Below are 17144 nucleotides of genomic sequence, written 5' to 3' on the forward strand. Positions count from 1 at the left end.
TTGTTGTTGCTACATGTTGAGTTTTATAGTTGATTTACGATAATATTGATATATACTGTTCCCTATTTTGAGTTGGCCGATGATATCTACTCAGTACCCGTGTTTTGTACTGACCCCTACTTTTATGTTTTTCTTCTTGTTATTTATGGAGTGCAGCAAATGTGCCGTCATCTTCGACTCAACAGTAACTCAAGCCAGTCTTCGTCACGCCGGATCTTCAGGGTGAGCTAACGCTTCTAGCTTGGACTGGATCTTCTCCTTCGTGTCTTGATGTCTTGAACTTCCGGCATGGACTAGCTTCTTATGTATTTTTAGCTTCTTAGAAACTCTTAGAATTAGTAGTTTAAAGTAGATGTTCTTGTGATGATGACTTCCAGGTTTTGGGAATAATAGATGTTGAATATTGATAGTTATTTATTTGGTTTTTATTGATGAGTTTAAGTCTTCCGCATTACTTTCTGTTGTTATTAAATTGAAATGTTAAGGTTTAGATTGGTTGGTTCGCTCACATAGGAGGGTAAGTGTGGGTGCCAGTCGCGATCCGATTTGGGTCGTGACAAACTTGGTATCAGAGCATTAGGTTCGTTGGTCTCATCACACAAGAACAGGTCTAGTAGAGTCTTAAGGAACGGTAGGGGGACACCTTTACTTTTCTTTGAGAGGCTATAAGACTTTAGGAAAATTTCACTCTTTCATTCTTCCTTTCGTGCTACTACTTGAGTCCAATTGGTATCTAGGTGATACGAATTGGTATCTGACCATCTTCACTCTCTTTCGCAGATGGTTAGAACTAGAGCAACGACTATGCCAACACCAACACCGGACAGACAAGAAACAACTGAGCCAGCCACCGGGGCTGTGGCTCGAGGGAGAACAGCGGGAAGGGGCCGTGGTAGAGGTCGTGGGAGGACGTCCTCTAGGGGAAGAGGACGAGCACCTAGCCCATCTGATACTAGGGTAGTGACTCCTCCACCGACTGAGGATGTAATAAGAGAGGGGGAGGATGGGGTGAATGAACAAGTGCAAAATGAGGAAATGCCACCCCAACCTACCCCAGAGATGATCAATCAGGTTCTGGCTTATCTTAGCGGGTTATCTGATTAGGGCCAGACACCCCCAGTGTTTTCTGCACCAGCACCTCAGGCTCCGGAGGTACAACATGCGGCTACTATGGCTCCCCGCATGGATGTTCCATTGGAAATAGGCACGTTTCCACGTCTGACTACTGGGCCTATAATGACAAGTGATCAGCATGAACTTTTCAGTAAGTTCTTCAAATTGAAACCTCCAGTCTTCAAGGGTGCTGAATCGGAGGATGCTTATGATTTTCTGGGTATGACTTGGCTTTCTCCGCAATTTGCAATCTTGGATTGTAATGCTAAAACGATGACGTTAGCCAAGCCTGGGATAGACCCGTTAGTGTGGGAGGGTGACTACACTTCCAATCCAGTCCGCATCGTCTCCTTTCTTCGTGATAAGAAAATGATTAGTAAAGGGTGTTTAGCTTTCTTGGCACATCTCAAGGACGACACTACCCAAGTAACTTCGATTGAGTCGGTTTCAGTAGTTCGTGAGTTTCTAGATGTGTTCCCTGCAGATCTTCCTGGTATGCCACCGGATAGGGATATTGACTTCTGTATTGATCTTGAACCCGGTACTCGCCCCATTTCTATACCCCCTTATAGAATGGCTCCCGCGGAGTTAAGAGAGTTAAAAGCACAATTTCAAGAGTTATTGAACAAAGGCTTCATTAGACCAAGTGCGTCTCCTTGGGGTGCTCCGGTTTTGTTTGTAAAGAAGAAGGATGGGAGTTCTTGGATGTGCATAGACTACAGACAACTGAATAAACTAACTATTAAGAACAAGTACCCTCTTCCTCGCATTGATGACTTGTTCGATCAGTTACAAGGTGCTTGTGTCTTCTCTAAGATTGACTTGAGATCCGGTTATCATCAATTGAAAATACGGGCAACAGATGTGCCAAAGACTTTTTTTCGAACGAGGTATGGGCATTACGAATTTGTAGTGATGTCTTTTGGTCTTACGAATGCCGCTGCTGCGTTCATGAGCTTGATGAACGCGATTTTTAAGCCATATTTGGACATCCTCGTGATCGTATTTATTGATGATATATTGGTATACTCAAAGAGCAAGAAGGAACATGAAGAGCATTTGAGAAGGGTATTGGAAATGTTGAGGGAGAAAAATCTTTATGCCAAGTTCTCTAAGTGTGAGTTTTGGCTAGATGCAGTGTCCTTCTTGGGACACGTGGTTTCTAAGGATGGAGTGATGGTGGATCCTTCTAAGATTGAGACAGTGAAGAATTGGGTAAGACCTACTAATGTGTCGGAAATAAGGAGCTTTGTTGGGTTAGCAAGCTACTACCGCCGATTTGTCAAGGGATTCTCTTCTATTGCTTCCCAATTGACGAACTTGACTAAGCAGAATGTTCCATTTATATGGTCCGACGAATGTGAGGAAAGCTTTCAGAAGCTCAAGACTTTGTTGACTACTGCACCCATTCTCACCTTGCCCGTAGAGGGTAAGAACTTCATTGTTTATTGCGATGCATCTTATTCGGGTTTGGGTGAAGTACTAACGCAAGAGAAGAGTGTGATTGCTTATGCTTCAAGACAATTAAAAGTGCATGAACGTAACTATCCCACTCATGATTTGGAATTGGCCGCGGTAGTGTTTGCATTAAAACAATGGAGACACTATTTATATGGGGTTAAGTGTGAGATCTATACGGATCATCGTAGCCTTCAGTATGTCTTTACTCAGAAAGATTTGAACTTAAGACAGAGGAGATGGATGGAGTTACTAAAGGACTACGATATCACTATCTTGTATCATCCGGGGAAGGCGAATATTGTAGCGGATGCTTTAAGTAGGAAGGCTGGAAGCATGGGAAGTCTAGCTCACTTGCAAGTTTCTAGACGCCCATTGGATAGAGAGGTTCAAACTCTAGCTAATGACTTGATGAGATTAGAAGTAAATGAGAGGGGAGGATTGTTGGCTTATGTGGAGGCAAGATCCTTCTTCCTTGACAAGATTAAGGGAAGACAGTCTGATGATGAGAAACTGCGCAAAATTCAAGATAAAGTATTGCGAGGGGAGGCTAAGGAAGCACAAATCGATGAGGAAGGTGTTTTGAGAATCAAGGGAAGGGTATGTGTACCCCGCGTCGACGATTTGATCAACACTATTCTGACAGAGGCTCATAGTTCAAGGTATTCTATACATCCAGGTGTAACCAAGATGTATCGTGACCTAAAGCAACACTTTTGGTGGAGTAGAATGAAGCGTGATATTGTTGACATTATTGCCAAGTGTACGAACTGTCAACAAGTAAAGTGTGAACACCAAAGGCCCGGAGGAACACTTCAGAGAATGCCCATTCCGAAATGGAAGTGGGAAAGAATTGCAATGGATTTTGTGGTTGGTCTTCCGAAGACAATGGGAAAGTATGACTCCATTTGGGTGATTGTTGATAGGTTAACTAAATCTGCTCATTTCATTCCGGTCAAGGTGACTTACAATGCAGAAAAGTTAGCCAAACATTACATCTCGGAAGTGGTGCGATTGCATGGGGTTCCACTATCCATCATATCAGATAGAGGTACGCAATTTACTTCTATGTTTTGGAAAATATTGCATGCAGAATTGGGTACTAGGTTGGACCTTAGTACTGCGTTCCATCCCCAGACCGATGGTCAGTCTGAGCAAACGATTCAAGTGTTGGAGGATATGCTTCGTGCGTGTGTGATAGAATTTGGTGGTCATTGGGATAGCTTCTTACCCTTAGTGGAGTTTTCATACAATAATAGCTATCACTCAAGCATTGCTATGGCTCCATTCGAAGCATTGTATGGTAGGAGATGTAGGACTCCCATCGGTTGGTTTGACGCATTTGAGGTTAGGCCTTGGGGTACTGACCTTTTGAGGGATTCGATGGAAAAAGTGAAGTCTATTCAAGAAAAGCTTCTAGCGGCGCAAAGTAGACAAAAAGAATATGCAGATCGAAAGGTTAGAGACTTAGAGTTCATGGAGGGTGAACAAGTCTTGTTGAAAGTTTCACCCATGAAAGGGGTGATGCGGTTTGGTAAAAGGGGTAAACTAAGTCCAAGGTACATTGGACCATTTGAAGTACTTAAGCGAGTGGGGGAGGTGGCTTATGAGTTAGCCTTGCCTCCAAGGCTGTCCGGAGTACACCCGGTATTCCATGTGTCGATGTTGAAAAGATACCATGGGGATGGGAACTACATTATCCGTTGGGATTCAGTTTTGCTTGATGAGAACTTGTCTTATGAAGAGGAGCCTGTGGCTATTTTAGATAGAGAAGTTCGCAAGTTGAGGTCAAGAGAGATATCATCCATTAAGGTGCAATGGAAGAATCGACCCGTTGAAGAAGCCACTTGGGAGAAGGAGGCGGATATGCGAGAAAAATACCCACATCTGTTTACAGATTCAGGTACTCCTTTTCGCCCTTGTTTTCCTTCTTTTAATCGTTCGGGGACGAACGATGGGTAAATTGGTATCTATTATAACGACCTGTTTAGTCGTTTTGAGCAACAAACTTCAATTCTGGAAAAACAGGCTGAGGCGACGGACCAAACGACGACCCGTCATGGGCATGACGGACCGTCGCACGGTCTCGTTTCAAAACACTTAGAAAATTTGAAATTGGGTACTGAAAATCAACTCTCTGAACTTCGTGACGGAATGGCAGGACGGACCGTCACAGGCGTGACGGACCGTCATAGATTGTTCAGTGGAAATTGACTCTCTGACTCTTGCGACGACCTGCAGGACGGACCGTCGCAGGCACGACGGCCCGTCATAGGTTGCGCAAATCCCAGGCAGAGTCGGATTTCTGGTGAAGTTTCAAGGGACGTTTTTGGACTATTCTTTCCTTAATTATAGATTTAGTGGGGTTATATTAATAACTAAAATTCTTGAGGGGTTAAAAGAGGTAACCTTAAGTTAATTAGTGGGTTATTATTGTCATCTTTTATTCTTAATTATATACTAATTAGGGTAAAAGAAAGAGGGTAGGAATAAGAAAAAGAAAAGAACAGAAAGAGAGAGAGACGATCGAGAAGGGGAAACACAAAGCTTTGGAGAAAATTTGCTTGCTTGATCACTAATCTTCAGTGGAGGTAGGTTATGGTTTTCATGCTATTCGTAGTAAACTCTTAATAGCGAATGATATGTGTTAGTAGTATTGTGAACCTTCTATATGCTTAATTGTATGCTTGCATGAATGATGTGATTATGTAATTATGAATAAATAAGCATGATGAAGCTATTGACTCCCAAATCTTGAAAAGAAACCCTAATCTACTTTGTTAATGATGATGCCTTGGTATAAAAGAAGGCTTGATGAATGAAAGTAGTGAGATTAGGGGATCGGGTGCCACGTTCCGGTACCAGGATAGAATATGGATCGGGTGCCACGTTCCGGTACCAGGATAGAATATGGATCGTGTGTCACGTTCCGACACCAGGATAGAATATGGATCGGGTGCCACGTTCCGGTACCAGGATAGTATATGAGGATCGGAGTGTCACGTACCGACACGAGGGGAATAAAGATAAAGAATCTTGAAAGATGTTAATATATTCAATCTAATGAACCTAATTCCCAAATGAGTATGATGAGGAGGCGTGAGTCCTCATCGATGAGCTTGGTGTTGTAACCAAGGGCTATGGTAATTGTAAATGCTGCATGCTAAGGATATTAGTTGATTTTATGATATTATCTGATATATATGGTTTTCTATTTTGAGTTGGCCGATGATATCTACTCAGTACCCGTATTTTGTACTGACCCCTACTTTTATGTTTTCTTTTTGTTTATTTGTGGAGTGCAGCAAACGTGCCGTCGCCTTCGACTCAACAGTAATTCAAGCCAGTCTTACTACACCGGAAATTCAGGGTGAGCTAATGCTTCTAGCTTGGACTGGATCTTCTTCTTCAAGTCTTGATGCCTTGAGCTTCCGGCATGGACTAGCTTCTTATGTATTTTTAGCTTTTAGAATACTCTTAGTTTAGTCATTTGATCGTAGATGTTCTTGTGATGATGACTTCCAGATTTTGGAGAATAATAGATGTTGAATTTTAGAAGTTAATGAATTGGTCTTTATTTAATGAGTTTAAGTCTTCCGCATTACTTTCTGTTGATATTATATTGAAATGTTAAGGTTAGATTGGTTGGTTCGCTCACATAGGAGGAAAAGTGTGGGTGCCAGTCGCAACCCGGTTTGGGCCGTGACAAGAACTAGGCATTGACAACATATTTTGTTTAAACCTTCGACCTCACTATTTTTAGAATCAAAAGAAAATTTATTCTTATGAAAAATAGCATCATCCGATTCAATTATAATATTATCTTCATGATCAAGAAAATCTATAGGTTGTATTATTTGAAGCATAACCACAAAAAGTACAAAAAGTAACTTTCTTATCAAATTTCGTAATTTTTGAATCCATTAGCCTGACAAAGGCTAGACAACTCCAAACTCCTGATATTCCAAATTTGACTTGTGACCATTTCATAATTCAAAAGGTGTCAATTTAGTCTTTTTTGAGGCACATGATTCAATACATAATAAGAAGTTAAGATAGAATCACTCCATAATTTAAAGGTGCATGTGACTCAATAAACATGTCATTAATCTATTCAACCAAAGTTCTATTTCTCCTTCCCGCTACACCATTACATGAAGGAGAATAGGGAGATCAGTTTTATGATTTATTCTCAATGATCTAAAAAAAATAATTGAACTCATTTGATTCATATTTACGACTTCTATCACTTCTAATTCTTTTTATTTTTACTCCAAACTGATTTTAGACATAATGGAGATAAGTTTTAAAATTTTCAAAAGCATCACTTTTATTTTTCACCAAGAATACATATGTAAAAAAAATTTTAAAAAATCATCAATCAAAGTGATAAAATATTCATTACCTCTACGAGTTAAAATTTCACCATGTTCACAAATATCAGTATGAACAAATTTTAACAAATCAGTTTTTCTTGTAACTTGGAAATGAGGTCTTTTAGTGATTTAGGCTTTATTACAAGTATCAAAGTTCTAAAAATTCTTTTTAGTTATTGAAATCAATTCTAAAATACTCATAATTCCAAACTAACAATCATTAATATGACACAAACGAGCAAGTCAAAAATTGGTAGAAGAAACCATATAAACAAAAGTGGAAACTTTATTTATTTCAACATTCAGTTTAAACATTACATCACAAGTTCACCCCTTCCACACATAAATACCCTTCTTCACAAGTCTACTTTATTAAGGAGAAAACTAGAGATCAAATTTTTTCTCATGGAGGAGTATAAAGTATATATATCTAAGTTAATACCCTTGCAGAAGTAAAACACAATTCGACATCTCCCGTTTCAAACACTTGAGTTGTGAAAGAATCACCAAGCATGATGGTTTTGGACTCCTTCAAATGAGTATATTTTTTATATCAGTTTTTGTCATAACGAACATGATAACATGCACCAGAATTAGTCCACCATCCATCAACACTTTTAACTATGTTTGTGTCGGTAATCACCGGCACAAAAGGTTCTTCAGTAACATTTGTCTAAGGTTAGGACCAAATTTTTGTAATTTGTAAAATCAAGCAATGTGTCCACTTTTGCCACAAATAAAGCACGATCCCTTATCTTGAACTTGTTGACTTTTATGTTTGCTTATTTTCACAATTATTTTTCTCGAGAGGTCTACCCATTATATTTTTCTTGATTTTTTGTTCTTAGGCTTCAAAGAAGTATTTTGTGATATTTAAGAGAAGCATTATTTAAAGTAATTAAATTTATCTTTGTTGTGATGTTGTTCTCTTCTGATTATAAACGTGTATCTTAGCCTTTTGCCTCTTCTTCCATCAGAATTTTCATTAACAAAGTTTGAAGAGAGGTTTTATTTTGTTTGTGTCACATAATTTTTTAGAATTCATTCCAAGAAGGTGAAAATTTATCTACTATGTCACAAATAATAATGTTATCTCCAATTCTAACCTCCTCGGACCTAAGCTCTCCAAAAATCATTATAAAATCTTGAGCTTGGTCTATCACTGATTTATTGGCAAGCATTTGGAAACGAAAAAAATCTACAAAATCACATATTTTTCGCTTCAGCCTCTTCGATTCATAGTTGCTCTGAAATTCGTTCCAAATTCTTTTTGCATTAGAGTATGTTCTATCATAATAATCATAAAAATTATCAGATAGACAATTAAGAATATAATATCCGACAATTATAGAAATCACCATCGTACTTTTCCGCTTTCTCTAGATGACAAATAGTTTCTTCAGCATTCATAGAGGAGATGTCGACGTTATTAGGAAACTTTGCAGTTAACACATACGATACATTGAGAAGACTTAAGTAGAAAAGTAGTTTATCATTCCATCTCTTGAATGATAACCATTAAATCGAAATGGCTTGTTAAGGTCTTTCATCTTGACATCCGAAGATTTTTCAATTGTAACCATTGTGAATCTTCTTAAAATTGTTAGTGAAAAAAAATAAGATAACAAAATTTACAAGATTACAATAGAAAAAAAAAATGAATAAATAACATCTCTTTATAGAGGTAATGTCGACGTTATTAGGATTCTTCACAATCAACACATAAGATACATTGAGAAGACTTAAGTAGAAAAGTAGTTTACCCTTTCATCTCTTGAATGGTCACTATTAAACAGAAATGGCTTATTAAGGTCTTCTATCTTGACATCCGCGGATTTTTCAATTGTAACCATTGTGGATCTTAAAATTGTTAGTGAAAAAAAATAAGATAACAAAATAACAAAATTACAATTGAAAATAAAATGAATAAATAAAATCTCTTCAAGGTGAGGTGCGGATATCTCACTCTCTTTAAAGAGATTCAAGTCCACTGCAACGAATGTTTTTCACCGGTCCAGCAGTAGTCCTTCTTGACTCGTTCCGTCCAAGATACAACATCCTAATCACAAAAGTATAACTCAACAAACTCTAGACAGGAGTTAAGTCTAAAGCTCCACAAAATGAACATTTGCATTCAACTAATAAAGACTCTTTTTTGACAAACTTTATGCACTCTATATTATTATTATTATTGTATTTTAAACAATTGAAGACCACCATTATCTATAATAGCAGAAGTCTTCCTAATGATGAATTTGCAATGTATAACGGAGGAAAAAAGAGTGAGAATAAAGGAGAAATAATAATTAAGAGAAGTAATGGTCATGGTTGACCAACTTGTGCCTCAAACAGTACCTACAACGGAACCAACAAATGAAGGGCAATAATGCCTATAGACATTGACTAACAGGTGAGTAATTAGGCAAAAATGCCTAACCCTGCAACAATGATTTAGAGGCAGGCTGCTCCAACGTATGCAGAATATTGTAAATGTGGTAAATTAATATAATATTAAAACGACTACACTAACATAGGGTAGATCAAAATCTTAGCAGAGTGAAGGTTCATCCTTGTCATGCCTTGGCTTGCCATCTCTACAAAGTTTCCTACTAAGAAATTTGGTATTCCAACATGCTAATCAAATTTTGATGTTGTCAATTAGTAATTGAAAGTTGGTCCGATGGTGTTGTTTCTTTGGAAGCCTAGAGATTTGCCAAATGAGGATCCTTCTTGCTTACAAAATGATTCTTTTGTACGACATTTTACCCTTGTTGGATAAGACGTCTTTAGATTACTCAATTTTCTTTTATTTATTTTTTTTGTCTACAACTTAAGCAAAAGAGTCTAGTACATCAATTATGGCATGTCAACTATCTTATGATATTTATCCTTACAGCAAGAAATTTAGTAGCAGCTCCAGAAAAACAATAGAAATTTCTTGAAGCAAAGAATTTTGTGCACATAATTGTATGTCATGGTTCCCATATTCTGGGGCCAGAATCTCCATACTTACAGTTTGATGTAATAGAGATAATTTAATCAAGTAATAAAAGTTGAATGTGGGTGGGTGATGTCTGACGATATAAAGAAAAAATAATCAATATTTTTAAGATAAAGAATTATCACTGTATCTAAGTAGGAGAGCTTTTCAACGTGGCCTGCAATCCTGGGTTTTCTTCTCAATAAACATCTCCTATCACCAATGACAAATGAAAAGTCTTTTCTCCCATGCACCAATATTGCCCCCTAAACAATACCGACATCTAAGAGGTGCAAAAGAATGTCCTTTTCCTCCCAATCAATAATATTATTATAAAAAAAAAAGATGAACTTCTTGCAGACGGAAAGAAATGAATCTCATAGCGATGCTAGTAATGCAGGTTCTCCTCATAGAATTGAGCCAAAAGCAGCAAATCTGAAAACCTGAATATACCTGATCAAATTCAGCCAATCTGAGAATCTCCTCTTCTATTCGATTATGGAGTTACATAGAATGAAAACGTCCGCAACTTCTGGATTCCTACTTTGAGTTTCGTAGTTGGAGTGCAACCTATCGATTACTCCAATATGTGGCAATTCTTTATAAAATCGTTGGAGTAGTCTACATACTTTGTCCAATAAGGACGGAGATGCTCAAAGCCTAACTCCAACCAAGGTTTGGACTGGCCATTGTAATGAATTACAGCAGCATTCTTCACTTTATCAATGTTGGACTTATTTTGATAGCCCAAGCCAAGCATGTGCCATGAGGGATCAATTGGGTGAACATGACCCTTAAATGCAATCAAAGCAGGAGGTAGTGTTCCAAGCTTCCACATTGTCAGTTTGGACTTCAGATTCTACAAAAAATCACAAAGGTCAAGAGTATTCATTTATAACACATGGCTTTCTATTCTAGAAAGAAAAAGAGATATTTGTCAAAGACTAGTTATGACGTCTCTTTTAACTTGAACCAACACTATATCAGTATTGAACTCTTTATGGATCTACAATAATTGATCAACTGTGCTGCTTGCTTAAAAGGATGGGATGCATAATACAAGAGAATCCAATCACCTCAACTCTAAATTTACACAAACCCCATTTAGGGGGTGATATGTATATTAAAGATTACATGTCCTGCTTTCGTGGGGTTTGTACTTTCAATAGTGAAGACAGCAAAAAATCAACAGAATGAAACAGAAAAAGTACAGCTTTAAACTTCATAATCACAACACTTCTGATGTCAAAAAGAAAAGTACAATAGTAAATTTAATAGCACCCAAACCAAAAAGAGAAGGATGAACAAGGACATGCTTGTGTAATCTAGAAGAACATTGCAGAAAAAAAGGCTTGATAAGTCACACATTGGACAAAATCCAGACATTAGCAAGAAGCATAGAAGAATCTCAGAAATCTTGCATGATTGAAAAATAATCCCATATATGTAGGAACATATAAAACTTAAAGATACGATAAAAATCATGAACCATGCGAACTCCGACTACCTCTTTAAGCCATGAATGGTAAGTATCTCTTATATTTGTCTTTCTCCACGTATGCAAGTCAAAAATATTCATCCCATAAGCCCATGCACACTCGTCAGGGTTCAAACTTTTTGCTATGAGAGGATGAGAAAAATTAAAGTAGTTTCTGAATCGCTTTGACATCACCCATTCATCTTCTCCTTTACAGGTCTGAACAGCTCCATTCACCTTTCCGTTAAGGTCAATATCCCACAATGGAGACAAGTCACGCTGAATCACCACATCGTCATCCAAGAAAACCACTTTATGAAGGTTTGGGAAGAGCTGCATACAACACCATAGAATCTCAGATTACTATAGGAAGAGTATATCAAAACAGACAAGAGGTGAGTAAAGGTTACAAAAAAGAACTAAGGATAAAACCTGTTAATAGGAGACAGAAAAAGGAAAGATCGTAGTGTCAAGACACGGTCTGGAGATGCTGTTTTTGGAGGGATCTTTAGAGATGATCACAGAAAATTTGGATAAGATGAAATCTTTGACAAGCCTCACATCAGAAATATGACTCATAAAAAAAGGGCCAACTGTACTTGCTCAAAAAAAAAAAAAGGGCCAACGGTGTCTAAGCTAATAGATACTTGTTGTCATGCTGATTAAGGATGAGGAAATACTACACCATCTTATTATTGAAGACTGTAATATTTGTAATCAACAAGAACTCTATCAAACACATCTCGAGAGAGGCAACCCAGTGTGTCAATTTCTGGCGAACGAAGGGCACAAGCATGATGAAGATTTAACTGTCTGGGGAAATGCATATAGAATTTAAACACATGGTGGACGCTAGCAATGTTGCTTTTGAAAGATTGTAACAATTTGATCTTTCCAGTGTACCAAAAATAAAAAGAAAGGAGAAAAAGGAAAACAAGATTGTTGTTCAGAGCTGCATAGAAGTGCATGTCTAATTGAATAAAAAGAGCACTTGGACTGCAACACTTGAAGTCATAGTGGGATCATTTTTAAAATAGCACAATAAAAGTAGAGTAAAGAAAACGAAGGATGATAAAGAAAACAAGGCTGAACAACAAATTAAAATCTGGGGTAATAGTGTTTGCTTATACTGCTTTGGGATTGAATGCTGACAGGAGCCTTGAAAATTGCTAGTTGTAGCTATGGCCTTATGAAGTTCTACACAAAACATGGAAATTACAATGCTAGTTTCATGCATGAAATGCAAATGATTTTGGGAGCACAAAAGCCTGCATGCTTTAGCAATACAATTGGGATTAGCATTAAACAAAATTCCTACTCGCTCCAGTTATCTATCTAGAACACATACTCCTCCCTCCTTCCCATTTTATATGCCACCTTTTTAGTTTGCACTTGCATTAAGAAATAATGTACCTTTACCCTTCTACCCTTATTTCATTTTTTTGGAACTCAAGTTTTCAAACAATAAATATGAATTAATTTTTTTAATTAATTAATTTAACCAATGAACATAAATTATTTACTTAGCTTTGCTAAATTGGTCAAATGTATATTTTCAAGGCTAATCACTAACAAGGATAAAAAAGGAACAATATGACAATTTATGCATTGATTTTATGAATTGACAAGTATTATGGACCAACTATTTATCGAAATGTATGACACAGAAAATGGGACGGACGGAGTATATAAGAATAGAATAAACAGAACATTCAAATGTCAGATAACAACTGTAAATAAAATAACTAGTTTCTGTTAAACTGAGCGAATTACAGCTATGGTTGATCCATAGAACAAAGAACATATAAAAGACCTGTCCTAGGCACCATGCTTAAGCAACACAATCTTTGACTCTGTTTTCATAGTTAGGCCTATCATATCACTCTACTTATATCTTAGAAAATCTTTTTCTGGGTATATTGGACCAAAACCAGTGCGTGTTCACCCAATAGAGTTAACAACTTAACATCTGCATGTGTCTATCAAAAATTGTAAAACTTATACATTTCCCTTTTATCCAATAAATTTAATGCCAAAGTGGGGAATTATGTTATAAGTGCTACCTCTGGCAAATATATGCGAATGTGATTGAGCAAGGAAATATATTTTGGGCTTCTAGCCTGCAGTTTTGAGGCAAAAGATCTTGGAGTAGTAGTATCACTGAGATTGGCGCCAGTTACATGGTTTCCATGGTAGTATTTCCGAATCCCATAATGACCCTCAACTGCTTCAAGCACTGGAATATTTTCTCTGGTTAACCAGTCAAACTGATGAATACCTCTAACTTCCACAATCGCTGGAGAGACAGGATTAAGAGCAAACCAGGAGTGCATCCCTGCATATGTTTTCTTGTCAGTGATGACATGAAAAACAGTTTTTTCAGGCCTCAAAAATGACTGCACGGCAGAATTGACCACAACTGAAGCAGCTAGGATGTTATCAGTTGACAATACAAAATGGTGCAACAAGTTCTCGGAAAGGAGAGGGAGTAGTTCTGGCGAAGGCAACTGTCTTCGTGCATGAGCATTAGAGGAGTACTCATCAGTCAGCCGCAGTGAAAGACAGTGAATGCCTTTAGGGACTGCACTAGCAGCAAAGTGCTTATTCATTAGCTCAGCAAATTTTGATTCCCTGATCTCCCTTTCAGATCTCTCCATCTGCAAAATAGCAAATGCAAACATCGTGAACGTGCAGCTACGGGTACATGCACACTTTAACAAAATGCATACACAGGCAATGAAGGAAGAAATGCTCTGTGACATACTGCTTTTGTACAAGTAAAGTGGGGTAGACACACGAAGACGAATCACATGGTTTGGTACTGCTCAAACAAAGAGCAAAGCATGCAAAAGGTATATGAAAATTATGAATCATTTTCCTCAATCACAAGACACAAGCCCATGAGCAACAAGAAAAACGGATTTTCGGCAAATAGTGTGCTACTCCGTGCATTTTTACTCCTCATCCATGCTTTTCTTAACTGATATTCAAGGTGGGGAATGGGAATAATTCAGTTAAGCCCTCCAAGTGAAAATAATCCTCAAAAGAGTAGGCAAGTGTGGCATAGAGGGAAATTGACAGACCAAGTTAATATGTCTAGCAATCAATTGTACACGGACAAAAGAGAGAATGGCTATTTGCACATACCATTCCCTTCAGCATCAAAGCAAATTCTTTTGCACTGTACTTGTAATTTTTCATTTCAGAAACAAGATGAGCATAAGACTCTGGGAGCTTCATAACAGATGGCAGTTCCTCAGAGTTCACTTGATTGAGGATCTTAACAAAATCCTTTACCAGTTTCTGCTGAAACAGAAACATTTTGATTAATAAAAGTACTCTGTATTATTGAATAAATGCTTAGTACAAGATTGGAAAACAATGGCACGACAAAACAGCAATAAATGATAAAGAGGAAGTTCATTACTTTTGAATCATCAGTCCGTCCAAGAAGCTTTGGTCCCAATCGTCTACCTAAACAGTCTGAATATCGATTAAACGAGAGTAAAGTTAAGGTTTGACAGAACTTTAGTTATATTGTAACAAATCAAAAGTAAAGTGTGATTTAACAATAGTCAGAAGTAAACTGAACAACGAAAAAGAAGCAGCTATTACAAGCATCATAACCAAATTCAACAATACTAATCAAACAGGATCCTTATACACAGTGGTACTTTGAGGCAGGGTCCCAAACCCCAAAAGAACCCAACCGCGGAAGGGGTCTTCTTTTTTTCTACGGAACAGAAAGAAGATCACTGAAAGACATCCAATCACAACAAAAAGACATGATCAGTAGTTATGATGCAAAAGTCCTTGTGCTTCAAGATAGCACTGAGTTACATGTGCCAACAATTAACATTTTCTAGACTCCACAAAATGCAGATGGGTAGCACTTCTTACATATATAAGAAGACTGCCATTCCCTACAAACATAAGCTGGTGTTTACTAGATACCACAGGTGCAAACAACCAAAAATATTAACTAAGCATGCAACCCTCTCTTGCATGCATTGGCACCCATGAATTGAATTCAATCATGTTTCTGCTACCAAAGTTGAATCGAAGTATATCAAGGATTACAATAAGTTGTTACAACTCATTTATCAGTATCTTTAACCTTCCCTTTTTATGAGGGTACATGCCATCAAGTTGAAGACATGACTAGGCTCGGGAAAGAGAGAACTCAACTTTCCCCTTAATGTTACACAATCCTGATGTTAAATTAAACATCACAGCTTAAATAACATTGACAACAATATAAACTAATTAATAAAAACAGCTATACTGCATTGTTGATGAAGAAATAACAAGAAGAAGTGTGTCTCAATGCCAAACTAGACCGGTTCGATAACATAACTGATGAAAGTAAAAAAAAAAAAAAGGAATCGCAATATACAATATAAGCTACAGAACAATAACAAGAAAAGGAAAACATGAACATCCACTGCAAATGAATGAGCAATGGTGTAAAATACATCAGAATTAGGAAGCTAATTGTATAAAGGAAAAGAGAGCTTGATTTTAAGTACCAAATGAGGAGCACTTGTTGACGCCTTCAAGGGTAACAAGAGCAGCGAGAATGAAGATAAATGGCAACAAAAAAGCTAGGAGAAGTATTGTATGAAAGAGTCTTCTATAGTTGAAATGGCGAGGTGCGAGTTTGATCTTCATTAATTCACCAAACCCTCCATTGTTATTGCTGCTCGATATTGTTATACTTCTCATGCTAGGTGAGAAGTGCAGCTGCATCTTCCTCCTGTAACTCCAATCACCACCCAATTCCAATCCTCCACAATCCCAGCACCCCAATTGATGCCACTACCCTTTTCTTGATTCCTTACACAATACGAACACAATGGTGTTTTTTTCACCATCAGATCCAACACGACACCAATTAAACAATCTTGATCGCTTCGAATCTCAAGCTTGGGGTCTTTTCCGAGACCAATGGCATTTGAATGGGGGACCCTTTATTCTTCCTTTTATCCTAATCACGAAAACCAGCTGAACACTTGATAAATGAAAAACGTTTAGGGCTGCTTGAATCAGTTTCAAGATGAAAATACACACATAAGTGTGTGTAATGAATGCATCATATCTATGTATGTGTGAATGAATCAATCAATGAAATTTGAAAAATGATAAACCTGAGGATGATAAAGTTTTAATGGAAGATGAATTTTGTTACTCCCTCCATTGGAGGATTGAACATAAAGAAAAGAAAAGAAAGAAAGAAAGAGAGAGACAGAGAGAGAGGGAGAAGTACTATTTCCTCTTTTGGAATTTCCTATTTTGTTCGTGTGTTCTTTCCAATTTTGATTGGGTCAATGATAGTACTATTTCCTCTCAAGGTTTAAATAAATTTAAAAACACAAAAAAAAAATCTTTCAATTGTTAATACTTTGTTCGTTTCACAAAGAATTACCTGATTTAACTTAGCACGGAGTTTAAGAATATAAAAAACATTTTTAAATCTTGTAGTCCTAAATTAAAGTTAGGTTAAATGTACAAGATTGTCCTTTAATCTTGTGGCCTTAAGCAAGCCACGTAAAAAGTTGAAATCAAATGTTATAAAAAAAAGATCATTATTTTTATACATATTAAAAAAGAAAGGTCATTATTTTTTAAAAGGATGGAGTAATATTTAGAATCTATTGGGTTGATTAATGAAAATTTGAATAGTTTACATTTTTTTTTGGGTGGAGGTAATTCGTTGTCTTGTTTTATTGTGGTTAACTGG

General features: G+C 37.2%; 1 protein-coding gene across 4 annotated transcripts; it reads right to left on the reverse strand.

Annotated features, from left to right (window-relative positions):
* Window positions 1-8605: 8605 nt before the first annotated feature.
* On the reverse strand, window positions 8606-16781 carry LOC101265404 (probable galacturonosyltransferase 13). Of its 4 annotated transcripts, none has more exons than XR_011219985.1 (7): window positions 15934-16781; window positions 14832-14887; window positions 14552-14707; window positions 13468-14061; window positions 11435-11737; window positions 10381-10786; window positions 8606-9006 (listed from the first exon to the last, which is right to left on the reverse strand). XR_011219985.1 is itself a non-coding variant. In XM_004234248.5 (6 exons), the coding sequence occupies exons 1-6, from the start codon at window positions 16151-16153 to the stop codon at window positions 10505-10507; spliced, it is 1611 nt and encodes a 536-aa protein (XP_004234296.1). In that variant the 5' UTR covers window positions 16154-16781; the 3' UTR covers window positions 9882-10504. The 4 variants fall into 4 exon arrangements, 2 of the variants coding, with proteins under 2 accessions (XP_004234296.1, XP_010317525.1); XR_740284.4 differs by having other exon boundaries at window positions 14552-14710; XM_004234248.5 differs by lacking the exon at window positions 8606-9006 and having other exon boundaries at window positions 9882-10786.
* Between the last annotated feature and the right edge of the window lie 363 nt (window positions 16782-17144).

This window comes from Solanum lycopersicum, chromosome 3, assembly GCF_036512215.1.
Source record: "Solanum lycopersicum chromosome 3, SLM_r2.1".
NCBI classification, from domain to species: Eukaryota; Viridiplantae; Streptophyta; class Magnoliopsida; order Solanales; family Solanaceae; genus Solanum; species Solanum lycopersicum.